Source organism: Hemicordylus capensis, chromosome 15, assembly GCF_027244095.1.
Source record: "Hemicordylus capensis ecotype Gifberg chromosome 15, rHemCap1.1.pri, whole genome shotgun sequence".
Classification (NCBI taxonomy): domain Eukaryota; kingdom Metazoa; phylum Chordata; class Lepidosauria; order Squamata; family Cordylidae; genus Hemicordylus; species Hemicordylus capensis.
Window position 1 is genome coordinate 13,518,223 of NC_069671.1, and position 25,511 is coordinate 13,543,733.

At 43.7% G+C, this 25,511-nt stretch overlaps 2 protein-coding genes across 6 annotated transcripts; both read left to right on the forward strand.

The window, feature by feature from the left end:
- The first annotated feature begins 205 nt into the window (after positions 1 to 205).
- VPS33A (VPS33A core subunit of CORVET and HOPS complexes) lies at positions 206 to 13,065 on the forward strand. 3 transcript variants are annotated; one of them, XM_053279720.1, is made up of 14 exons: positions 209 to 734; positions 917 to 982; positions 2,560 to 2,687; positions 2,997 to 3,186; positions 3,610 to 3,726; positions 4,152 to 4,326; positions 5,225 to 5,418; positions 7,828 to 7,954; positions 8,116 to 8,183; positions 8,306 to 8,443; positions 8,899 to 9,036; positions 9,168 to 9,336; positions 9,980 to 10,198; positions 12,927 to 13,065. In XM_053279720.1, exons 1-13 carry the CDS (start codon positions 624 to 626, stop codon positions 10,171 to 10,173), a joined length of 1,815 nt encoding a protein of 604 aa, XP_053135695.1. In that variant the 5' UTR covers positions 209 to 623; the 3' UTR covers positions 10,174 to 10,198; positions 12,927 to 13,065. The 3 variants fall into 3 exon arrangements, with proteins under 3 accessions (XP_053135696.1, XP_053135695.1, XP_053135694.1); XM_053279719.1 differs by lacking the exon at positions 12,927 to 13,065 and having other exon boundaries at positions 210 to 734; positions 9,980 to 11,598; XM_053279721.1 differs by lacking the exons at positions 9,168 to 9,336; positions 9,980 to 10,198; positions 12,927 to 13,065 and having other exon boundaries at positions 206 to 734; positions 8,801 to 8,934.
- DIABLO (diablo IAP-binding mitochondrial protein) lies at positions 12,987 to 23,903 on the forward strand. Of its 3 annotated transcripts, none has more exons than XM_053279722.1 (7): positions 12,987 to 13,126; positions 16,914 to 17,260; positions 20,506 to 20,626; positions 21,640 to 21,771; positions 22,333 to 22,443; positions 22,753 to 22,849; positions 23,234 to 23,903. In XM_053279722.1, the coding sequence occupies exons 2-7, from the start codon at positions 16,992 to 16,994 to the stop codon at positions 23,446 to 23,448; spliced, it is 945 nt and encodes a 314-aa protein (XP_053135697.1). In that variant the 5' UTR covers positions 12,987 to 13,126; positions 16,914 to 16,991; the 3' UTR covers positions 23,449 to 23,903. The 3 variants fall into 3 exon arrangements, with proteins under 3 accessions (XP_053135697.1, XP_053135699.1, XP_053135700.1); XM_053279724.1 differs by having other exon boundaries at positions 16,914 to 17,183; positions 20,510 to 20,626; XM_053279725.1 differs by lacking the exon at positions 12,987 to 13,126 and having other exon boundaries at positions 16,991 to 17,183.
- Positions 23,904 to 25,511: the final 1,608 nt, after the last annotated feature.

The following is a 25,511-nucleotide window of genomic DNA, read 5'->3' on the forward strand; positions in this document are numbered from 1 at the left end:
CGGATCGCGGCCCCTCCGGGGCTCATCCACCCGAGGCGGCGGCCTGTCCTTCCCCTATCCCCTTCCCCAGGCGGCGCCGCCGCCTCCCTGTTGTCTCAGACAGCGCGCATGAGCCGGCGTAGAGACCGAGCGAGACACACACTTTCCCCAGCCCGGTGCATCTGAGCATGCTCAGTCACCATCAGCCTTCGAGCATGCTCAGTATGGTCAAACGAAGCTCCTTTCCCTTTTCCGCCCAAACCCTCTCTCAGATTTTTCATTCCCGCTTAAAATAAATACCAAAGAAAGGCCACACCCAGGTTCTGCAGGGAAAAATCCAGTGGGGTTGTAGTTGAATTACTCTGAAACAACAACAACAAAGAACGACTACAACAGGGCTCCCCAAGGACAAATGTTAATTTCTGTGCCAGGTCGGTACACCGGCAGCGTCGACGACGAAGACAGCGGCCTCCGCCTCCTGCTCACATGACTCGCGGCGGGGCCGAGGCGGAGCCCGCTAGGACGGCCTCCCCGGCTCTCCACTCCGTCCGCTGGGCGGGCCTGGCTTGGGGGGGAGAAGCGGAAGGGAGAGCCCGCCCGCCCGCTGGGGAGAAGCGAGTGAGCCCTGAGGGAGCGAGGCAGACATGGCGGCAGGCGCAGCCCACCTCAGCTCCGGCCGGGTCAACCTGACGGCGCTGCGGGAGGCCGGCCGCAAGGAGCTGCGCGAGTTCCTGGACAAGTGCGCCGGCTCCAAGGTAGTAGGCCCAGCCGCAGCCCCTCGGGAGCGGCCTCCTCCGGGGGGTGGCTGCCTCGGGCCGGGGATGCTCCCCTCCCGGGCTGGCCAGCCAGCCCGCCGCAAATAACCGTGCGGGGGCCGCAGCAGCTGCTGACACTGTTGTTGTTGTTGCTTCTCCTCCTCCTCCCCGCTCCTTGGCAGGCCATTGTGTGGGACGAGTATCTGACAGGCCCCTTTGGACTCATCGCGCAATACTCGCTTTTGAAGGTAAGGCTGGGCCCCGGGATTACCAACCCACACGGCTTGTTCTCTCCGAGAGGGAGAGAAGAGATGGCTGAGGAGGGGATGGTGCCAGGCAGGAGTACCTGCGGGGTGCTACAACAAAGACAGCTAGACTAAATCTCACACACACACACTTTCTATGTATAATATAGTTATATATGTTTATCATAGTTGTATACTGCCTGATATGTGCATCTCTAGGTGGTGTACTAGAGAGCTGGTCTTGGGGTAGCAAGCATGACTTGTCCCCTTAGCTAAGCAGGGTCCTGCCTGCAACCTTGGAGAAGCTGCTGCCAGTCTGTGAAGACAGTACTGAGCTAGATGGACCAATGGTCTGACTCGGTATATGGCAGCTTCCTATGTTCCTAAATACACAAGACACGATAAAACGTATAAAACAGTGACTAAAACAAATTATTAAAAGTAATTCTAATGAAAAGCTTGTGAGAACAGGAGAGTCTTGAGAGGTTATATATAAAATACACACACGCATGCACACGCTTGATTACCTAGGTGCACCTAGGTAGTTTTGGCACCTGGACCTAACAGATTTTGGAGTCCCCCCTGCCACACAGAGAGTATTTTTAATACATTGTTAACAAAACCACTGACTAAAAAGGATTTGGGGGCCCCCAGGGGGTGTGGATTCCCTGGACTTTGGCCCGGAAGTCCAGAGGTAAGAGCAGCTCTGCTTGTGGGTAGTCCCTAAATTCAGTGGGTCTGCTCGTGAGTCTCTTAGTCTGGATGTCAGCCACTTTGCTTACCTCGTCCTACTCCTGTAGAAATAGAGCAGCACAGAACCAGTACATAACTTTGTGCAAAAGAGATGTCGTCGTCTTCCTTGCATCATTGTTTTTGTTTTTGTCCCCTTGGTTTGTAATTGATATATCAGAAACCCTTGGTTGTAATCGATACACTGTAAATCTGGGGTGGACAACCTGAGTCTGTTGTTGGACCATGACTCCCATCATCCTCAATTGCAATTTTGCAGTTGGGGATGATGGGAAATGTAGTCCAGCAGCAGCTGGGGAGCTGCAGGTTAGTCACTCCTACTGTAAACTGTCTTACTTTAGGAAAAGCAGTATACATGCATGTTAATACATACTAGGATAGGAAGGCTTGAAAAGGAGAACTAAAGAACTTGTTGAACCTTCTGGAATAATCCTTAAATACTGCAGAAGGCACAGTGCACAGTGAATGCCCCTTATTTCCAGCCCTGTTGAAATGAATAAGTGTTTTACCAGTGCACAAGCAGAATGTGTCACAGTGAGTGTTAGCATTTGGAAATGTTGCAGAAGACATGTGCTGTTGTATGTGTTTTATCTAGCAGCTTTCTCACAAGAATACCCCAGATAGCCCGTAGTACTCCATATAATGTATGCAGCAATATAGGAAATTGGTCATACAGAAAAGGTCCCAGGTTCTATCCCTCGCACATCTCCAGACTGTAAGACCCCTGCCTGAAACCTTGAAGAGAGCTGCTATCTGTCATTGTAGAGCTAGAGGAACCCATGGTCTGATAATGGTTCTTCTTCTTCTTCTTCTTCTTCGTCTCCTTCCAGGAACATGAAGTGGAGAAAATGTTCACCCTCAAAGCAGGCCGCCTGCCCCTTGCTGATGTCAAGAATATTATTTTCTTTGTCAGACCAAGACTAGAGCTCATGGATATTATTGCTGAAAACGTGCTCAGGTACGGTATGAGTGGCGAACTGATCTTGTGATAGCAAGCATGAATTGCCCCCATTGCTAAGCAGGGTTTGTCTTGGTCTGCATTTGGATGGGTGACTATGTGGGAGCACTGTCTGCCTTAAGTTATTCCCCTTAGGGGACGGGGCCATCGTTCAGTGGGAGAGCATCTGCTGGCAGGCAGGAGGTCCCAAGTTCAATCCCTGGCAGCATCTCCAGGTAGGGCTGGGACAGACTCCCTGCCTGAAAGCTTGTTCTTGGGCTACTCTGGTAGTTTTGGTACTTCTGACGCCGTCATCTTGTCCCTTTCCAGTGAAGACAGAATCCGTTCCCCGCTGAGGGATTTCCACATCCTGTTCGTGCCACGCCGCAGTTTGTTGTGTGAGCAGCGCCTGAAAGAGCAGGGAGTCCTAGGCTCCTTCATCCACCGAGAGGAGTACAGCCTGGACCTCATTCCATTTGATGGAGACCTGTTATCCATGGAGTCTGAAAGTGCCTTTAAAGTCAGTGTTTTGTTTCTTTGTACGGGTAGTATATTGTGAGGTTGTCTTAGCAGTATGAAGGTTCTCGGAGTCCAGTGGAAAGTCCAAGTCACTGTTAGCCTGCAACTCACTGCAGCTGTTGCCTCCCAGTGCTAGCAGTGTCTTGGACTCTCCATTGAACTGAGGTCCATATGTTAGAACCATTTTTTCCATATTCCTCTCTCTCCTTGGTGGTTTTTCAGGGGAGGCTGGCCAAATGTCTGGTATATAATAATCAGCCACAGCAGATTTTGGGCTCACTGGAGGATTGGAAGGCAGCTCCTCCAGCCTCTCCCAGTTCTGCAGCCTACTTTGGAATCATTGTTGTGTTAAACCAAGGATACCGACTGCATCCTGTATCTCTTACCATTCTTCCCTTGTGTTCTTGTTTTGTGTTTCCTGCAGGAGTGCTACTTGGAAAATGACCAGACCAGCCTCTACCATGCAGCAAAAGGACTCATGACTCTCCAGGCTCTTTATGGAACCATCCCACAGATTTTTGGGAAGGGGGAGTGTGCACGGGTAAAGATGAATGGAAATTTCTCCTTTTCTTAGCAGTAGTGTTAACCTGGTTAACCTGCCATTTCACAGTATCTGTGTCTCTTTGTACCAACTGTCAAAATCATGACAGTCTACATGAAATTGCTCATTTCTTTGACTGTCCACTTTTCACTTCTAAGGAATCCACTCTCTGTATCTTTGATTTGTATATTTACTAAAAGAGCAAAAGCTGGGAGTGTTGGTTAATCTGGCCCTTTCCTTGATGGAATCAAGGGACACCAGTCAAATTGTGCCTGTCTCCTACACTGAAGAAAATGCAATCCTAACCTAGAGCCATTTGCAACAGCAGAACATGAAAAATGCCTATTCAGCAAATCTAAAATGTTCAATGTGATAGCCACTGCTTGTGGCCTGGTCCATAACTTCCTGCATACTTTTATTTACAGCATGTAGCAAATATGATGATCAGGATGAAGAGAGAGTTCTCTGGGAGCCAGAATCCAATATTCCCTGTCTTTGATACCCTCTTGCTGCTTGACCGCAATGTAGACCTGATATCACCTCTGGCCACACAGCTGACCTATGAGGGACTTATTGATGAAATCTATGGAATTCAGAATAGTAAGTACACAGGTGCAGCTAGGATGTAATGAAATTACCTCAGCTCTTTGGATAAGTAATCCTTTATTACTTGGGAAACGGGCAACCCTCTCTGGTTAGTCCATAAATCCTGATTCTTTCTTCATGCCTCAGTGGACAGTTTCCAGATATGGCTTATGCTCCTTCCTTGGCCAGGGGGAATACAAGTGTCCTGTCCAGGGAAGGGTTAACAATCCCTAGAGATGTCCAGCTTCAGTAGCTGGCCTCTCAACTATCCAAAGCATCCACCAAATAGTGTTCAAACTTTAATTTCATACCTGTCTTTCTTTCTCTTCCTCAAGGGATTTTCAGGGTCTCTTGCTCCTCCTCTACCTAGTAGTTTCTGTATCTCTTTCTGAGGTTTAGGGAGAGATTTGGGAGGACAAGAACAGGCCCCCGTCCTCTTTGTCTACTGCTGTGTAACCCTATTTGCCAAAGAGTGGATCGTGATCCATCAGTGGGCTATAAGAACTTGCTTTCTCCTGGTGTGGATCTAATATTCTAAACATGACTATAAAGAAACACATTGCCATATGTTTCTGTGCCTGATAATCAGTGACAGCAGTTTTGCAGCTCCCTTATATTTCACAGGGGGTTCGTGGATAAATCTTTTGCTCTTCTGTTAGTGTGGTGGAGATGTAGTTGCCATGGTAGTCCCTGAGAAAGAGAAAATTAGGCAGTGGCTCCATTTCTGCTGGAAAGAATTGAAACGGCTGCCACAAGAGGTTCAGGAGTGTGCTTAACACTGTCAATGAAAAGATATTGCATTGCCCTATTTAATTATTTCATGTTTTTCCGCTGCCTCCCCATGTGTATCCCATCACATGCTTTAAAAGCCTCCAGGATGCTTTAAAGAAATCAAAAACTTGTGTTTTGGCAGCTTATGTGAAACTCCCCCCAGAAAAGTTTGCTCCTAAGCAGCAGGGGGAGAGCAGCAAAGATCTCCCCACAGAGCCCAAGAAGCTGCTGCTGAATTCCGCTGAGGAGCTCTATGCAGAAATCAGAGATAAGAACTTCAATGCCGTGGGCTCTGTGCTTAGCAAGAGGGCGAAAATAATCTCTGCAGCTTTTGAGGTAATAAAACCTGCACCATCCTAGCCTCCAAAGCATGGAATATTCATCTTGCATTTCCAGAGTGTGGATCTATCTGCATTGTCCAGTCAACCTTGAAAGGATTTGACGCGATACACCTTGCCATTTCAGATGCTGGTCAGTTTGGGTGTCAGATCTACATTTTTTTTCTTCTGAGGTGGCCATGGTTAAGAGTCCTGCATGCTATCAGTTGCCAAGGCCGTGTGTGCTAGAAACAGTGGAAAAATTCCCAACATGGTGTTATCTCAAGGAGTTGAGGTCCCACATCTAACCTTGAGGAAATGTGACTGAAATCTTGTGCCTTGCAAAATGATTTCATTCATTGGATTTGTGCACCGCCCCAAACTGCCATCTCTAGGCGGCTAACAGCATGTGGGTATGTGTCACCGTTATCCCACAGATAGTTGCCAGTTGCGGGAATTGCCATCATGTCTGCTATTCTGCAGATGAAGGAATACACTTCAGGTTGCTCAGCTGAACAATTGCTCAGCTAAAATTTTTTTTACCACTTCTGCATTTCCTGCAGCCAATCTAAAAGCCTGAGCAGTTGTCTGTTGAACACGGGACCCCATTTAAAGTTTGAGTTCCATAATTGGCACTTACAGGGATATTAGTGCTTTGTGCTGGAGGGAAAGAAAAAGAGATGCAAGGTTGTCAGATGTAATAGGTGATAATGAAACAGCAGCCTGTGTGCAGCACAGGGCCTATTAACGGCAGACTTAATTATTGCTTTCCTGTCCAGGCTTGCCAGCCAAGTACCGCTTCTAAATAAATGTGTTGTCTTCTTGCTTTGATTGAAGCTGGACATAGAATATGAACTTCTGGATTATCTTTATTAATGGGCCACTACACGCCTCTGACAATATACTCCTTAGACTTCAGCTCTAGGCTTTTCATCCTAATTGAGATAACAAGATTTCTGCCTAGTTGGGGAAACATTTATTTATTTATATTTATTTATTTTACATATTTTAATACCGCCCAAAATTTACGTGTCTGGTTTGTCAGTAGATAGTGTCTCACACCATTACAATGGATCAGTGGTTTTTATTTTAGAAAATTTATTACTTGTTTTTCAATCAGGATTCCCAAAGCAGGGAACAGAACTTTAAAAACAAAAACAATAAAATGCAAGCAGCAAAACAGGCAGAAGGACACCTCATAACTGCAAGAGTCAATATTACTAATAACAGAAAACAAGATGTGACCTACTAATAAAAGGAAACAGTTGTATTCCACCAGTTTGGCGGTGGAAGGGAGAGGTCTTGGGCCAGTTTCTTCTGTTTTATTTGCATTTCTGTCCCACCCTGTCTTGAGAGCCCCACAGGAGTTATACCATAACCTCCCGATCTTAACCTTGCTGGAATGCTGTGAAGTGCATTATGCTGAGGCATACGGTCTACTGCATCCAGGGGTGTAGAAAGCTCCCGGCAGCCTGTGTATCGCGCCCCCCCCTTGTTTGTGAGGACTGATGCTAATCCTTTCATACCCCACTTGCCTTGCCTGCTCCCTCCCATCCCCCCCACCTTCCCTCGCTGCTGTCATTCCACTCCTCATTGTTTTGGGGTAAGCGGGGAGGGGGAGCAGACCCCATCACTCGCCTCCAAGAGTTTGCCAGGAGTTCTGGAGGGGGATGGATACATGCATCCCTCCTGCTGCTTACTCTCAAACAATGGTGGCATCAAGAGAAGGAAGGCAGTGGTGGCTGCGGCAAGAGGAGGGGGAGGAAGGAGACGGCAGCAAATGACAGGGCCCCGATGGCTCCTGGGGGCATGGCAGCCTGTGTTCAGAGGGCACGTGGGGACACCGCTGGCTATGACCCTAACCGCATCACAATAGCTGTTTTTTGGACATTAGAAAAGTTAGAATTCTTTCAACATGTAAACCAACTGTACACGTGAAAATACCTATGTGAACATATGAGGCTGCCTTGGACTGAGTCATACCCTTGGTCTGTATAGTGCAAGCTCTCCAGGGTTCCAAGCAGAGGCCTTTCCCATCGCCGGCTCCTTTTAGCTTAGGATGTTGGGGATTAAGCCTAGGATCGCCTTGTGCATGCAAGACACGTACTTCACCACTGAGCTCTACAGCCCCCTCCCTAAAGAAGCTGCCCGTCAGTTTGAGTAAGGAAGCTGCCTGCACCATCAGATGAATCTTGCCCTTCATTTGGCAATTACATACACTGCAAAATTGACTCTGGAAATTCCAAACCTTGGACAGATTTTTGTGATATTTTTATAGCGAGGAAGGAATTGGGAGTATTGGGCAAGGGGAAGGGGACATCTTTCGACATAAAACTGTGAAGCAGGAAAGCATAGAATATACGTATGGTTTGTCTTTGTGCCAGTGGAGCTGAACTCTAAGCTGTGACTGCTCTCTTCGTTTTCCCAGGAAAGGCACCATGCAAAAACAGTAGGAGAGATCAAACAATTTGTTTCGCAACTGCCACATATGCAAGCAGCCAAAAGCTCTTTAGCTAACCACACTTCCATTGCGGAGCTCATCAAAGACATCACTAGTGAGTGTTGCAGCTTCACCTTTTTTCTTTGTGAACTTCTTGTGTATAAGACAACTCTGACGAATCCATTTAAATAAGGTGCCATTGGCTGGATACTGGCACTTCTCTTCACATAAAGACCACCTGTTTATTTACTGTTCTGGTGTGTGTTTGTTTTAAAGCATCAGAAGACTTCTTCGACAACTTAACAGTGGAGCAAGAGTTTATGTCTGGAATAGACACTGATAAGGTAGGTGAACAATACTTTAACGTAGTTTGCTGTGTCCCTGAATATTAAAACTATACTTCTTTTTATCTTCTCTCAACATCTCTTCTGGGGTGGGTGTGTTAATAGTTTATCTTTCTCTGCAGGTCAACACTTTCATTGAAGATTGTATTGCCCAAAAGCATCCTTTGATCAAGATATTAAGGCTTGTTTGTCTGCAGTCGGTGTGCAACAGTGGGCTGAAGCAGAAGGTCCTGGATTATTACAGGAGAGAGATCCTCCAGGTGAGACTTAAGGAGAGGTCACCTGTTGGAAAAGTCAGCTCTGGGTCAGGTTGTGTGCACAGTTGTCTGGGGTGTGTACGTAACTCAAGTACTTGAAATTGAACATTATCTGTAAGATCTGCAGAACTGGGGTGGATGTGGATAGTGGAAGAAAAACTTTGTCAGCAACTACCAAGAAATGTCATCTTCCTACCATTCATTGTTTTGTTGTGTTTCAACAAACTTGCTTGTTTGCTGCTTAGCTTTTCACCATCCTCTTAGTTCTAGTTCTAGTCCACAGGTTTGCAGACTGAAGTCCCAGAGAGCTGGGAGAAGTTAACACTTAGATCTGTTCTGAAAAATACCACTTCCTTGCAGATAGACAGCATCTATCTTAAGCAGCTGAACAGACAATTCCATATATGATGTGTGAAATAAACATCTGCCAGTACTAAGAACCAGATGTCTTGTTACAGACTTACGGTTATGAGCACATACTGACCTTAAATAACCTAGAAAAAGCTGGACTCCTGAAACCCCAATTAAGCAGTAGAAACAACTACCCAACAATTCGGAAAACCATGCGCCTATGGATGGATGACGTTAATGAACAAGTAAGTGTCTGTCTTTGAGCTGTGTTGCTGGTATGACCTGCCAGCCCTAAGCCCTGCAGTGGGGTGCAAAGGGTTGTATGAAGGATCATTAGCTACTATGCTGCTCCTCATCTTCCCCTTGCTTTCTGCAGAATCCAAATGATATTTCCTACGTATACAGTGGTTATGCTCCTCTAAGTGTACGCCTGGCACAGCTGCTGGCTCGCCCCGGGTGGCGAAGCATCGAAGAAGTCTTAAAGATGCTTCCTGGCCCACACTTTGAAGAGAGGCAGCAGTTACCTACCGGGCTTCAAAAAAAGCGTAAGTATCTTTGGACACGCCATTGGCCTTGTAATATTGTCGTGGGGAAACGTTGCTCTTAAATGCTTAAAAGGCTGCTAATGACACCCATGCCTTTCCTGGGATCTAGCGATCTCTTGTGGACACATACATATGAGGGTTTCCATGTCCCCAGAGAGAGGTAGCTTTCCATGCATATTTTGAACAAGGAACCCTGTAACTGCAGACGCTCTGTGTGCACATTGCAGAACATACGGAGCTCTGGACTGGGTGCATGGTTTCAATCTAAGGATTGCATACAAGCCCCATAGATTTCAATGCAACAGGCATGTATTAGCCTCTGCGTTGCACCCCATATCTAAGTGATACACATTGCTTATATGTGTGTTGTTTGTTTATGCCAGGCCTGCTCAACTTAGCCCCCCCCAGCTGTGTTTGAACTACAACTCCCATAATCCCCAGCCACAGTGGCCAATAGCAGGGGATTATGGGAATTGTAGGCCAACATCTGCAGGCAGGCCAAAGTTGAGCAGCCCTGGTTTATACTGTCTGCTAAAGTGGGCTTTGGAAAATGAGGGGGTGGGTGGGTGGGTGGAAAAGTGGCAGAGCACAAAAGATTGTGTGGAAGCCAGTTTGCAGTTTTCTCTCCCTATCAATACTGCAGGTCAGCATGGAGAAAACAGAGTCACTTTGGTATTTTTCCTGGGTGGTGTGACCTACGCTGAAATCGCAGCCCTCCGGTTTCTCTCTCAGATGGAAGATGGGGGCACAGAATATGTAATTGCAGCAACCAAACTGATCAACGGAACAACTTGGATCAAGTCTCTGATGGAGAAGCTGGAGCCTCCGCCTTTTTAGAATGAGAATATTGCACAAAGATCACGTGAGGCCGTTATCTGTCACAGGCCAGTGTCTTCGTAAGGAGTAGAGAAACATGCTGGCCATGAAGTATGACTTCTGGCGTGAAGTATGACTTCTGGCATTTGCTGGGTACAGTGTGTGAACAACCAGAGCATTCTCCTCTCTGTACAGTTCTCTTGCTTTGATGTGTTCAGAACTTTTGTAAGGAGCTGATGCTTCTGGTAGAGCGTGAAGAAGTGTTGCAGTTCAGAAAGGAGGTTTCTGAAACACTGATATGGGAGGCAACGTAAAACGGCCGCTTTGGCTGGCATCCAAAGGATGTGCATTCTTCCCAGGCTCCCTCTGATACTTGGCTCCCCTCTGCACTCTGTTTCATTTCTTCACCCTTCCTACACTTCCTTCCCAAACAAAATCGTCACGTTAACAGGCCCAGGTTTACAGAGCTGCCTTCCCTCTTGGTGCCACTTTTCTAAAATCCCTTTCAAACCTCTGAGTCCACAGACATGCTCCACAGACTTCCTTGTGTTTGTAAAGTGTGCAAGTGACTGCAGCATCCAAGGCCTCTTGCCCTGTATTCCCTCAGGCCTCGTGTGCATCCTGAGCAGTGAATTTGTGTTCTTCCATTGTCTGTGTGGGAAAATGAGAAAATTATTCTCACTATAGGCTGTAAAAAAATGACTGAATTGCTTGTTGAATGTCAGTGTTTCCTTCTTCCAGGCCCTGTATCAAATGAGTTTGTAAAATTTACCATAAAGAAAATGGAAGAAAAGAGCATAGGACCTTTCGGTAGCTGTGCTTCATATGAAGGGAAAGAGAAGCTTCTCCCCTAAATCTATCTAATATTGTAGTGCACTGCTTCTCGTAGAGGGTATTTAGGTTCAAACCCATTTTATCTGGTTTAAGGTGGCAGAACTCATTTTCCATGTGTGATGAGAAAGGGGAGGGTTAACTACAGCTTTTGTCTCTGAGTATTCACCTTCCCTCTATGCTGCCTCACACTTTTCTCCTAGAGACTTGATTGCCCGTAACTGTTAATTTGTGTTGCATTTCAAGTTCTGTCATGTTGTCGTGAATATTCCAAAGGAAGCGTAGGGTAAAGCCTCTGATGTGACCAAGTCAATTTCTTTATGGGCTGAGAACTCCAAACCTTAAAATAGATTTGCTTTGAAATTAATATTTTGTCTTTGACTTCACTGGAAACAGTGATTTCCTCCAAACAAGGTGAAACTATATATAAATAGGAAAACTATGTGCCCAGATTATTAATCCAGGCACAAATGTAAGCAGAATGGAATTGTTAGTTTACAGTAATCGCCGGATACCAGTAACAGAGGGAATTCATTTGTTTCTAAACAAGAACTTTTAAAGAAGTAATTTCCCATTAATGCTTCATCATTATTATAAAGGCAGCTATGTATCTTACTGTGTTTTCTCTTTATTTAATTGTCGAGCCTTGATACAGATCCCTAAACTAGAGTAGACTTCCTTGTTTCTGGGGGAAAGGAGACAGCCTTGACCAAATTCCTGGAGGAGTAATTACAACCCAACAGGTTTCCTGAGCAACTTGATAGTGACCTGCTGCTTGGTGAAGGCTTTGCTGATCACAAGGCTAATAATTTGATAACAGGAAAGCCTGATTAAATTCAGAGTCCATTTGCCAAGCTATAATTCATTTATGGGAGGGAAATTATTTGCGGTAGAGATGTCTTCATCTGAAATGGTCAGGAGGAGGCAGGCATCATTAAGAGCCAAAAAATAAATGTTTTTAAAAGGGTTGGTGGGCACAGTGCCTTGTCAGATAAAGCACCAACATAACATAATTTGAGCAGTAAGCCTGCCATAGAAGCACATTTGCCATTGGGTTTTGTTTTGCTTTAGATGTGCAATTTTTCTCTCTTTGGATTGAAACCAGATCCCTGCACTTATGTGTATATGTGGCTAGAAACCAGTTACATCACCAACCCTCCTTCCAAAACCAGGGTTTCAACATTTCAAGCACTTATTCTTCTTTTAAGGGGAAGGGATAAATTTACATGCAAATAAAATAGTGGACAATCTGCCTGAAGAATGGGAGAAGAGACAAGACGGACTATTGAATTCGTGTTCACTTCACTTTCTAGTACATCTGTCAGATGCATTGTGAAGTTAGGGGAAAGCAGAGCTCAAGTCACAGGAGGGAAAACTGCCTTACATCTTGATTTCGCTGCCCCCAAAGAGTGTGTAGTGGACTGCCATGGGACTTTAAAATGCTTACATCTGTTCGCTTGCAGCTTAATACGAAGGTGTGTCACTGTTTCTGGATGATCAAAGTGAAAGGCTCCTTAATGAAAGGAGCCGGTTTCTGTGCCTCGAGAGAAAGCTGGTCAGTGCTAAAAATGATATTCATGGTATTAAATGATATTTGTGATATTACATAAGTATACTAACGGCCATCAGCAACACCACTTTGGTGGGGAGGGGAGGCAAGTTTTTAGCAAGTTTACGGGCATGTATAATTCAAAACTAAAGTGAAAGCCAAGAGAGAGAAATGCTTTGGGGCATTTTTGTGGCTAATCTTTAACATATCGCAAGTACAGCAATACAGATCAGCCATCCTCTTTCTTTTTTAAAAAAATATATAAATTACAGGGATGACAGCTTAAGAAAATGTTGTAACTGGAGGTCATGTTTAGAAAAAAACATATATTGGGAGTATTGTTTGCACAAACAATGAAGGGTGAACAAAGGAGTGATTGTATCTTCTGTCCTAGAACTGATTGCTGACCACACCTAGTCCATTAGTGCGAGAGCAGCCTTACAAATACAGCCTCATCACGCCTGCCTCTTCAGATTAACAGACAAGAAGAGGACCCAGCTACATCACGAGCCTTTCTGCAAGCCAGGCATTTGACAAAGAAGCCAGGAACAAAACTAAAGAGCAACTTAAAGTGAATGCGGCTGTTTGTCCAGGGTAAGCAACTGCTCCCTCTTAACTAATTTCTTTTAACGTGAAATATTTTTAAATGCTTATACTCTGATAAATCTATTTCTTTTAGAATAGTAGTTTATATATTTGATCATGCAAGAGATATTGGAAATAATTAACACATTCATTTAATAGAGACTGACTTGACACTGCACTATTGGTAGCTTTTAAAAATTATTGTAAGTGCTTGGTACGTTGGAAACTCAGTTTGCTTACAAGAGCTTTCCTATTGTTTGGAAGATAGATAATCCTCATAGATCAGCTCTAGACTTCTGCTGGCTGGTTTTTCTGTTGCTTAGACAAAGATAGGATTATTTATTATCTAACCTGGGTGTTTTTTTCCTTTCTTTTTACTATTTATGAAAGTTCCGTATACCTAATACCCCGAGAAAGAGGTGGAATCTTTTACTTTTATATCGATATACCTAAAAAAGAGAGAAAGAAATAGTAAAGGCAATACTTTGCAGAATTAATGAAGCAGCCAAAGATCTGCCCCAAAATATTGGGGTTGGGAGGGCTACCCTCTTACTTTCCTGAAGTTGTTGAATCCCTGCAGCTTATTGTAGTACGTGAGTGGTGCATATTGATTTCACCAGGAATGAATCTGAAATATTTTTCTCCTATTTCTCTGGTTATTTTGGGTAGACATAAAGAATGCAAGCCAAACAATTTGTACTTAGCCCCCAAATCATAAACAGAAGCCTTTATTTCTGCCAGCCTGTCCATTAGATGCAATTATAACATTAAATATTAAAGCAGAATCCCTTTGGAGGAATCAGCTACTTTGATTAGTGCATTTAGTTGGTACCAATGCATTATCGGCCATTTATGTAGAGATTTTGTTCTCCAACTGCACACAGTCCCATTTGAGAGAGAGAGAGAGTAGCTCAGATATCTTGATTTCTTACATTAGGCTGACCCCTTGCAGTGGTAGGTGGTTAAAATCTATATTTTACAGCTCACCTGATGTCTTGAACTCATGATTAGATTTAAATGCATACTCTTTCCCCATTTGTCCCTGCCATTTTCCTCTCTTCCCTCAGTCTCTCTTGTGTTGAATTATCAATTGAAGACTCCTCAGGGCAGAAACCCGTCATCTTGTACTTTGTAAAGCACCATATACATAGATAGCACAATATAAAATATATAATTTAAATAGATATTTCATAAAAACAGTCGTTCCATATCTAAAGTACTACTACTGGCACCAACAACCTGAACACAGATCACCAGCCATTCATGAACTTGTAAAAGTAATTTGTAACCCACGTTGTGTTTAAACTACAGCTCTAGACACTTCACAAGCTCAATATCTGCTTTATAACATCCTTAATCCTGTCTATTGGATGTGCTTTCTCTCTCTCTCTCTCTTTCTCACTTTCTCTCCCCACCCCCTTACAGATCAGGCTATGCCCATGCATTTAACTCCACCAACCTACAAAGCCAGAATCATGCAGGAGTCCTTCGCTGTCCACTTCCTGAAGGTGCTGAAGGAACTCCTGGCCTTCGTGCTGTTCAGTTACACAGTGCTGTTGGGTGCATTGCTCTTGGCTGGATGGACCACTTATTTTCTGGTGCTCAAATGACCGCTGCTCTTGTACTCCACCTGCAGCAACAGATTTCATCTAGATAATGTTCTACATCCGATGCCTGATCAATAAACACGATACCACTTTTTAGTCCACAAATTTTTGCAGACCTCTTATTTGGCTCCTGCTAAACTAGATCATTTTTTTCCAAATTATTTTTGTTACATATTCTCTCAGGAACTAACATCTCATTTAGTGAGGATTGATGACAAGTTAATCCTCTTAAATTCATTCTTTCTCTCCCTTTTCTCCATGGGACTGCCTCTATAAAAGCAGAGGCTGACTGATCAAGCTGTAACTTGTCTTAGTTAATTGTAGAGGCTCAGATGTCTACTACAACTCTTTGTATTTGTTTATTGACTTTGCTCAGGGCACTCTATAAACATCACCTTTAGTTTTTCTGTGTGTTTTGGGTTTTTTTGTGAGCTAAAACTGAGCTGGGTTCAGGGTTAAAACACTGTGCTGTTCTTCGCTTTTGAAAAGTTCAATAAATTGAACTACAGAGCTTATCTCATTTCTTTTGTTCAGATTTGAATTGTGTGCATTAAGCCCAAAAACAAATCGTCAGATAAGAACGTAAGAATGGATCCCACCACACTCTGTGGGAATTAATTCCATAAGATCCAACATTACAGAAATTCATCCATAAGCCTTCAGTGTTTTGAAAATCTGGACTGCTGCAGATACCGAAAAGTGATTGATACAGATTTCTTGTAGTAATTGTGATTCTCTCTCCCGTGCCCCAGGGACAGCTATACTATTTCCACTTTTTGTTACCTAAAACAATCAATCTTTATTATTATAGTCCAAGACCAGCCAATAAGAAAAATGAGAATACAAATACAGTACCAATGAAGTGCAATACACAACCAACCCAATAACATTACCCCAGGCTAGCACCACTAGATAAACAGTCTGTATACTCTATGTACAATTAACAGAGGACTTACTCTGTTGCTTCCTTATATTACCAGCCATGGCACAGAATTTTATAAGACTGTTTAGTTCTTGCAGCAAGTCTGCTAGGACTGCTTCATTAGTATACAGTAAACTCAAATCACAGTAAAAGTGACAGTTAAGAGAGGTATTCATTTTTTATTTCTGAATATTTGTTTGTTTTAATTTTATCATACTTAAGTGTGAGGTTGAGATGTTATCTAAGTGCAATTTTACCAGTTGCTGGAGTTGTTAAAAGACAATACCTGCAAATAAATAAGCATCTGTCCAGCATGAAGGCCATAATGCAGCACAATTATGTGCAAGTGTCTCCCCCAGAACAGCTATAGGACATTCTTAGAGGCACATTCTATGATATTTAAAAGCCTACTCTAGAGTCAGGGGGAACGCCTGCGAACTGGGAATTTAAGATCAATATTGCAAAAGAGTTATATTCATTAGAGAAGTCGCTGACGTGGGGAGTTGCAGTGGAGTCTGCGTGCAGATCTGAATTTTCCTAAATGCACAGCCTTAAATTTACCAGAAACGACTAGGGCAGAATGGCTGCCTCCTGTTTCTCCTACAATGACCAAGCAGACACTTTTTAAATTCTCAGGAAATATTTAGAAGTGTGTGTTTACCAACTCTGGACGTTTACTATTTATTTATTGTATTTCTATACCGAAATACAATATAGAAATCTCCAGGTGGTGTACAAATTAAAACATAAAACAGTATAAAACAAAATTAATAAAACAGAGAAAATCTCAATGAATAAAAAACACATTAAAATCTAGTTCTCAAAAGCAGCACATACAGGCTGAAAAAAGGCTAGAGGCACATGCAACGTCTATCCTGTTTCCTTTAAAAAAAAAAAAAATCTGCTATCACGAAGATATAAAATCCAGCTCCGTTAGCTATCCTGGAGTTCTCAATTGATTTTCTTACTGCCGTCGCGGGGGCGAATTATAAAAAAAGTGTCCTGAGTGAAACTGCGGAAATCGCCTGTAGAGGCAACGGTAGATGTCACTCTGGAATTTCTGCGATGCTCTATAATAGTTAGGAGAGAGAGATCGCTCTATGGGGCAGGTTGACCATACTGAGCATGCTCGAATGTTTATGAGCATGCTCAGATGCACCGGGCAGGGCTCGTTGATGGACAGGGGAAATTACTGCTACAGGTGTAGCAACACTCTCCATTATTTAGTAGCGCCTGGTTTCCTCCGCATTTTCTCTTTTTCTATCAGATGTGTACTCCAGGATTAAAAATCTGAGAGGGGTTTCGGGCAGAAAACGAAGAGGAGCTTCGTTTGACCATACTAAGCATGTTCAGATGCATCGGGCAAGGCTCGTTGATAGACACGGGAACGTACTGCTACACTGGCCCTCGGGCCCGCAACTCCATGGTATCGGCCCAGGCGCCGTGTGACGTAATTTCCTGCGCGACTCTACTAACGCGGAACCAAGATGGCGGCGGCGAGTGGACGTTGGCTGAGGAACTGCTGCGCCCTCCTCAGGTACCCGCGGTGGGAGCCGCCCTCTTCCCCGTTACGCTCCGCCACCGAGTAACGGAGGTGCTTTTTCTCAGTAAGAAGTGGGTTTCCTTCTCCTCAAGCCCGCTTCTTGGCTCTTAAGTCCTCCTCCTGTAAAAGCGGCTTCCCGCGCCATCTATGAGGCTCTCTAGACTAGAGACTTGCAGGCCCGGCAAGGGGGTGTTTGTTTCCCAGCCCCACCGCCCCAGGCCGGAGACGGAAGAAATTGAAAATGTTCTCCAGCCTTGGGGGGAAGCAACGGGGGGGGGTGTCCACACCTCCGAATCCCAATCCCTTGTGGTGGATTTATTCTCTGAGAGGCCAGAATTTATTCTTTGTGGTGGATTTATTATCTGACAAGAGGCTGAGCCTCCCGTGTTGTGGGGTGGGGGTGGTGATAAGAAAGAAAGGGCGCCCCTTAAGCCTAGCCAGGGCGGGATCCATTTTGCCAGGGTGACAAAATGCAATTGGGGCTTTTTGTTAACTAACTTTAATTGAGGCAGTTCTGCATTTTAACTGTGTTTGCATGTTCACTTTGTGTTGCATTGTTCAGAAGAGAAATCAAGCCATGAAATAACAGAACTAGAAGCTTCTAGCCCTATTCAGATGCTATATTCAAAGTTTGTATAATATTAGCATTCTGTATACATGTAGATCTGTACGCCCATACAACTTGCATATTTTACATGTACATAGTAAGTATGTGATGGCCGTAATAGTTCATGGGCAACTCTGATAGCCCAAAGAGCTTGCCATATTGGGTTGGCACCTGCTTTCAGGTTTGACTTGATTTAAATCATTATTTAAATCCCTTCATGGATGGACTCATTTTATTTATCGTATTTAAATCACGAGCATGGAAGATGCTATTTAATCATCATTTTCTAGTAAAAGTAATTTTTGTTGTTTAATATACTTTAATACATATTCAGGGTTAGATTTAAATTTTAGAAGGTAGGTACACACTATAATAAGTGCACATTTCTCATAATGCTCTTTCATTTAAATATCTAGTCAGGGAAATTATCATTTTCTAGTAAATCTAGGAAATCCTCACTTTCTAGTAAAAGTGCATTATTGTTGTCTAATAGGACCTTAATACTTATTCAGAGATAGAGGTAGGTTTCATTTTTAGAGCGTAGGAACACACTTCTCATAATGCTTTTTCATTTGGGCAACCAGGTTTGCATTTCATTTCACACGCATGCCTATCTTACCAACCAGTACAGAAACATCATAAAAATGTTCTGAAACAGGGTCTCTCTCATGGCCTGCTGCCATGATACGTGTTTCCCTTTTACGATGGAGAATACACTCAGAAAACGTTTCCATGAATACGTTCTATTAACTTGTTGTTTCACTTTCTATTCCCTTCCCCTATCCCTTGCACTTATATCCAGGCAGGTGTCTCCTCTTTGCTCAGATCTACTCCATCATTTCCCCAAATCTTCTATCCGTTCATTGGCCTTCTTCAGCCTGATTTAGACATTATGCTGTATGAGTGTACAGATGTCTGTACACTTGTACATATGTTTGTGTGAATGACTCTACCTGGGTTCATTTTAAAAGTGAACCTGGATACAGGCTCTTCAAATGCATGGTACAGATAGGAAGTGCACTGCTGTACCTGCGTTCAACATAACATGTGAACTCATGTACAAATCTGTACCTGTGTAGACTGTACACAGATGTACAAGTTTTGGACATAACATATGAATGGGCCTAATGACTCTGCACTTTTAGAGGTGGCGGGCAAGGAGCTTGACTTTTTGTGTTGCATGTACACAACCTGAAGAACAGGATTGATAAGGCTGTTATCTCTCATTTTAATCAACCATGCCGAGGTTGCTTTCTTAAATTAACACATGTATAGTAAATTCACACAAAAACATGTGTATGAGTACAAACACCTGTACACGGCTCCTTCAGTGTGCAACCAAATACAAAATGTGCAGTTCTAAAGACAATTACACAGTTCTAAAATAATATTTCTGCAGTTCAAAAATTAATGTCATGCAAAAACTGTATTATGTTAGATGGTGTAAAAAGTGATTGATAACAGTGGGAAAAGTAAAGTGAGGAGCTCCTCTGGAACCCAGACCTTAGTCAAATGTACCCATTTCTCCTCCTGCTGCAGACACTCTCTTGCAATAGAGTGGAAGAAAATCCTCAGAACTGGGAATTTGACAATAGTATATAGGCTTCTAAATGTGATGAAATGTGACTCTAGGCAAAAAAAAAAAAAAAAGTATGTGTGCACAGACAAGGAAAATACACAGATGCAGCTTGCACTAGTGCACGCAAATTACATATGTATAACATTATTCCGTTATGAATTTTCCTTTAAAAATAGCCCTGGCTATTTATTGGGAGGGTGCCATCATGTTGAATGTTCCTTTCTCCGATAGCTGAGGATGTGCTGAGCAAGCCCAAGAAAAATCTATTTGCTCTCGAAACCCGCTTTATTTTTAAGTCCTTCCTTTCTCTGCCAGGTTTCTGAAAACAGCCAACAGGAGAGCTGGTCTGGTGTTAGCAAGCATGACTTGTCCCCTTAGCTAAGCAGGGTCCACCCTGGTTGCATATGAATGGGAGACTTGATGTGTGAGCACTGGAAGATATGACCCTCAGGGGATGAAGCTACTCTGGAATTGCAGAAGGGTCCAAGTTCCCTCCTTGGCAGCATCTCCAAGATAGAGCTGAGAGAGAGATTTCTGCCTGCAACCTTGGAGAAGCCGCTGACAGTCTGGGTAGACAATACTGAGCTAGATAGACCAATGGTCTCACTCAGTATGTAGCAGTTTCCTAGGTTCCCCATATTTTACCATTAAAATTGGTATATTTGGAAGGTGCCATCATGTTAGCTTCCCTTCCCCCGTAACTGAGGATATATTGAACAAAACCAGGAAAAAAATAAGAGTTTCTATTCCTGCCCCATACATATACATATATATGCCATTTCTTTTTCTGCAGGATGTCTGTAAAATGCCAATATTCCCAATATTTGTCCACCAAAACCAGTATGTTTAGAGAAAGCCATGTTGTTGAACATTCTCCTCCATCCTAGCTGAGGATTTGTTGTGGAAAATCAAGAAACATATAATTGCTATTTCTACTCCTTATATTTTTAAGCCATTTCTGCATATGCAGCCACCAAAATCAGCATATTTGCAATCATATTGAATGTTACCTTCCCTTGTAGCTGAAAGTGGCAGCGCTTTAGGGTTGGAGGTGTTTCTTCCTCCAGAATGTAGCTTTCTTTGTGTGTTCTGTGTGCTGCTCTTGTACCTAAAATGGGTATCTTTTCTAGGCAGAGTTTTCCAGTCCTGGCAAATGTGAGGACTCGCCATGTGTTGGGATTGAGGGGACCATGGAAGAAAGTAGCAGCACTGGGGTTTGGCATCACTTTGTCTGCAATTCCTATTGCACAGGTAACCTTCTGGCACATACAACTTGATTACATTGCCAGGGCACACATTTTCCACCATGCCATGTTGAAAGATAAAAGCGCAATATGAGATGAGCAAAACCAATTATTTCTTGACGTCCAATGCATATAGTGTTAAGAGTCACTTATATTCTGCCCTTTGAATGAAGACAGTGGTAGGGAAGTGGCAGCCCTGAGGGAGTCTCTGGCTGACCACTTACTGTGCTGGAGGAACTATAATCTGTCCCAAAATTTGCACTTTGCTGTGGAAGAACAAAGTTCGAACTCTTGTCCAAACCATAAAGTGCTGTCTATAGCCTTGGAAAAGCTGTTACCTCTCATCAGATCCACATCCCAATGTTTACATCCCAAAGTGTAAAATGAGAGAAGAGTAACATTTCAGGTCCTTGAAAAAGACTAGTAGTGTATTTACCTGAATCCAAGACTTCGTCCCCCCCCCCTCAAGTTATTTAATGTTAGAAATTGCGAGGTCATCTTAAATTCAAAGTGCTGTTCCTTTTGGGTAAATGCAGGTCTAACATGTATTCAGCTTCTGTTTTTTAAGGGGGCCGTCTTAAATTCAAGGTCGTCTTCTATTTGGGTAAATATGGGTAGAAAGAGATGACATCACCTATTATCCAAAACCCTCAAATTAGCCCATGATACTTTTTATTTTATTTTTAAATTTATGCCCTGCTCCTCCACTACACTGCTGCTCGGAGTGCTAACAAAATCACACTGTGAAGCAATATAAAACTAATAAAATAGAAGCTAACAAAATCTCAGTTAACTAAAACAAAACTTTGAGAATTACATGTTAAAACACTAAAAGTTAATCTTCTGCTTGTGATAGGTTTGGAAAAGGGCCCTTGATACTGCAAATCCTTTTATGGTATTCATGTCACCTAGGGCTTTCTCTTGTTGGCAGTAATTTGTAACGTTTTCTCATGCCCCAGATTCTGAAGAACCACTCTGTTTAGAGTGCAATTTGACTAGAGTGTAATGTTTTTCTTTCAGAAACATGACCCAGGTTCTCTTAGCAATGAAGCCTTGATCCGAAGAGCTGTCTCTTTGGTAACTGATAGCACTGGTACCCTTCTCAGTCAAACCACATATGCCTTAATTGATGCTCTAACCGAGTACACAACGGTAAGAAATTCCTTGTTTCAGGAGATCATATGAATACTATTATAATCTAAACCAGTGCCACTTAATGCTTTAAGTGGCTGGGAAATCAAGCTGGGTCCTGATTTGTACAAAAATATGTTATAAAATAAAATAACAATGTGAGCCCTGTCCCTTAGGGGATGAGGCTGCTGTGGAAAAAGCATCTGCATGCTTTCATGCAGAAGGTTCCAAGTTCCCTCCCTGGCAGCATCTCCAAGATAGGGCTGAGAGAGACTCCTGCCTGCAACCTTGGAGAAGCCGCTGCCAGTCTGTGTAGGCAATACTGAGCTAGATTGGACCAATAGTCTGACTCAAGTGTAAGGCAGCTTCCTATGTTCCAATGACTCTCTTTGAAAATCAAGGCAGGTTTCTGCCTTTTCTGCCGCACCAAATTGCCTTTAAGATTGGCTCATCTTGCTGCTGTTTGTGCTTTTTCATTGGTCTTGTGTGTGCAAAAAACTCTACCTTTGATACCGCTTTTAAACTTTCTCTGTTGCTTGCCATACATTCTAAATCAATTACTAGACTCATCTCTCTCTGTAGGCAGTCTACACACTGGTGTCGCTGTACCAGAAATACACACATCTTCTTGGAAAAATGAATCCCAAAGAGGAGGATGCCGTGTGGCAGGTTATCATTGGTGCTCGAGTAGAGGTGAGGAACCAACCTTCTTACCCTTCAGTCATCCAAACACTCCAGCCTAAAACAGTTGTGAATTGCGAATTAGAGGACACTGAATTCGGACTTGCTGAGTCAATTTGGTCTCAAATCCATAAAACCAGGCATGATGAAGTGATTTCTCTCCGGATCAAACAAGTGAACAACTGTAAGGCCTTGTGGGAGTAGGGTAGGAAAGGGCTTGTGTGCTTATTTAATCTGTTTGTAAAATACAACTTAGAGAGGAATAAGCAAGCTCAAATGGAGTTGTCAAATAGTGTCAATGTGATACTTGGTTTTTATTAGATGAGTACAAAGCAGCAAGAGTACCTGAAGTTAGAATCCAGATGGATGACCGCCTTGCGTCTTTCAGAGATGGCAGCAGAAGCAGCATATCAATCAGGTATTGTGAACTGATGTCTTCCCATCTTAATGTGGTTATCCTTTTGCTATTGCTTGTTCAGCCCCCAAAAGGGCGCGGGCGTTGTACGGACCATCCGTCTTCCTAAACATAACACTTAAGCAGCTTTTATGTATGCCTGTCTCAAGATTTGCTGCTGCTTCTCGGGCATGAAGAAACGGAGAGTGTAACGGATTAAGGGGACAGTATGGCGAGTGGTTGTCAATGTGTATATGTAAAAATGTAAGAGTACTGGGAGTGGTTATAAATGTGTACAGTCACGTTGCTGTACTGTGAACCGCCAGCTACCGCACCTTGAACACCCGGGCATGTGTGCAGACAGGATTGTGGTATGAAGCCACTCTGACCCCAACATTACCATTTCAGGAGCTGATCAGGCCGCTGTGTCAACACACAGCCACATTCAGCTGGTGAAAACCCAAGTGCAAGATATAAGGCAGTTGTCCCAGAAGGCAGAGACCAAGCTGGCTGAAGCACAGACCGAGGAGCTGCTGAAACAGAAGGAAGAGGAACCTTCGCTGCCATCCAGTCAACGAGGGAGCGCCGGAGAAGCAGATGAAGCCTACCTGCGGGAAGACTGAGGTGGCGACAGCCTTGAAGGGAAAGTTGACATGAGGCAGAAAGATGGGAACCAGAAGGGCATCTACAGCCTCTTTTTGTGTTACCAAACGAGCCAGCTGTAGGCCCTGAACTTTCAAGCCTGCATTTCACATCTATTGGGAGGTTTTCCCCCCTTTGTTTAAATGTGAAAATTGCAAGAGCTAGCGGAGGTGTGTTTTCCTAGCTGTTGAGATCTATTATTGGAATGGCTAATTGAGATGATTCAGTAATAGATCCCTAACTCCCTGAAGCTTGGATGTAATCATAGGTTCCAATCCAAGAGGGCTGTTTATGTTATAAAGGAAACTACGTCATGTCACAGACTACTGCACTTGGAACTCAGTAGCAGCATTGCCAGAAAGCCAGCTAGGAGGATATGTTTTTTTTAATTATGTGAACTCAAACAACTTGCAGTAAAGAGTGTGTTTGAATAGAACTTCAGCAGTCTGACTTCTCCTTTTTTCTTAATAGTAACTGAAGGGGAAGATTTTAATAGCTCCGTAGCCTGCAGTTTCAAACTTCAGAAGCTTTCTTTCCTTCTTTCTTTCTTTCCCAAGTGGCAACTAGCAGCCTAATAGTTCTACACCTCAGTGTAGTTAAGTTAATAGGTAGTAGAGTTGTCAGATGATATAACTGAATTTTCTGGACAGAATTTCGGACTTAACCACGTGTGCAATTGCTGACAGGCCTTGGACAAATCAGGTCTACCAGTCCAGCAGGGGGTCGCTTTTATCATCGCAAGTTGCTGGGCATGATGGGAGTTGTAGCCCATCATAATCTGGCGAGGTCATAAAGGGGACCGCCATCTTCCACTGGTGGTGCAGACCAGGGGGTTATAGGTTATATTGTACAAAGGGGCAATGGGTCGAAGTGACAAAGGTACAAAGGGGCGATCGGACAAAGCTACAATGGGGCAATGGGTCAAAGATACAAAGCTACAATGGGGCGATGGGTCGAAGTTACAAAGCTACAATGGGGCGATGGGTCGAAGTTACAAAGCTACAATGGGGCGATGGGTCAAAGTTACAAAGCTACAATGGGGCGATGGGTCAAAGTTACAAAGGGGCAATGGGTAAAAGGGGCAATGGGTCAAAGTTACAAAGGGGCAATGGGTAAAAAGGGCAATGGGTCAAAGCTACAATGGGTCAAAGATACAAAGTTACAAAGGGGCGATGGGTCAAAGATACAAAGTTACAAAGGGCCGATGGGTCAAAGGTACAAAGGGGCAATGGGTCAAAGAGACAAAGTTACAAAGGGGCGATGGGTCAAAGTTACAATGGGGCGATGGGTCAAAGGTACAAAGGGGCGATGGGTCAAAGGTACAAAGGGGCAATGGGGCGATAGGTCAAAGGGGCAATGGGTCAAAGATACAAAGGGGCAATGGGTCAAAGATACAATGGGGCGATGGGTCAAAGCTACAATGGGGCGATGGGTCAAAGATACAAAGCTACAATGGGGCGATGGGTCAAAGTTACAAAGGGGCGATGGGTCAAAGTTACAAAGGGGCAATGGGTCAAAGATACAAAGGGGCAATGGGTCAAAGATACAAAGTTACAAAGGGGCAATGGGTCAAAGGGGCAATGGGTCAAAGATACAAAGTTACAAAGGGGCGCTGGGTCAAAGATACAAAGCTACAATGGGGCGATGGGTCAAAGATACAAAGATACAAAGGGGCGATGGGTCAAAGATACAAAGTTACAAAGGGGCAATGGGTCAAAGATACAAAGTTACAAAGGGGCAATGGGTCAAAGATACAAAGTTACAAAGGGGCGCTGGGTCAAAGATACAAAGTTACAAAGGGGCGCTGGGTCAAAGTTACAAAGGGGCAATGGGTCAAAGATACAAAGGGGCAATGGGGCGATGGGTCAAAGGTACAAAGGGGCGATGGGTCAAAGTTACAAAGGGGCAATGGGTCAAAGATACAAAGGGGCAATGGGTCAAAGGGGCAATGGGTCAAAGATACAAAGCTACAATGGGGCGATGGGTCAAAGTTACAAAGGGGCAATGGGTCAAAGATACAAAGTTACAAAGGGGCGATGGGTCA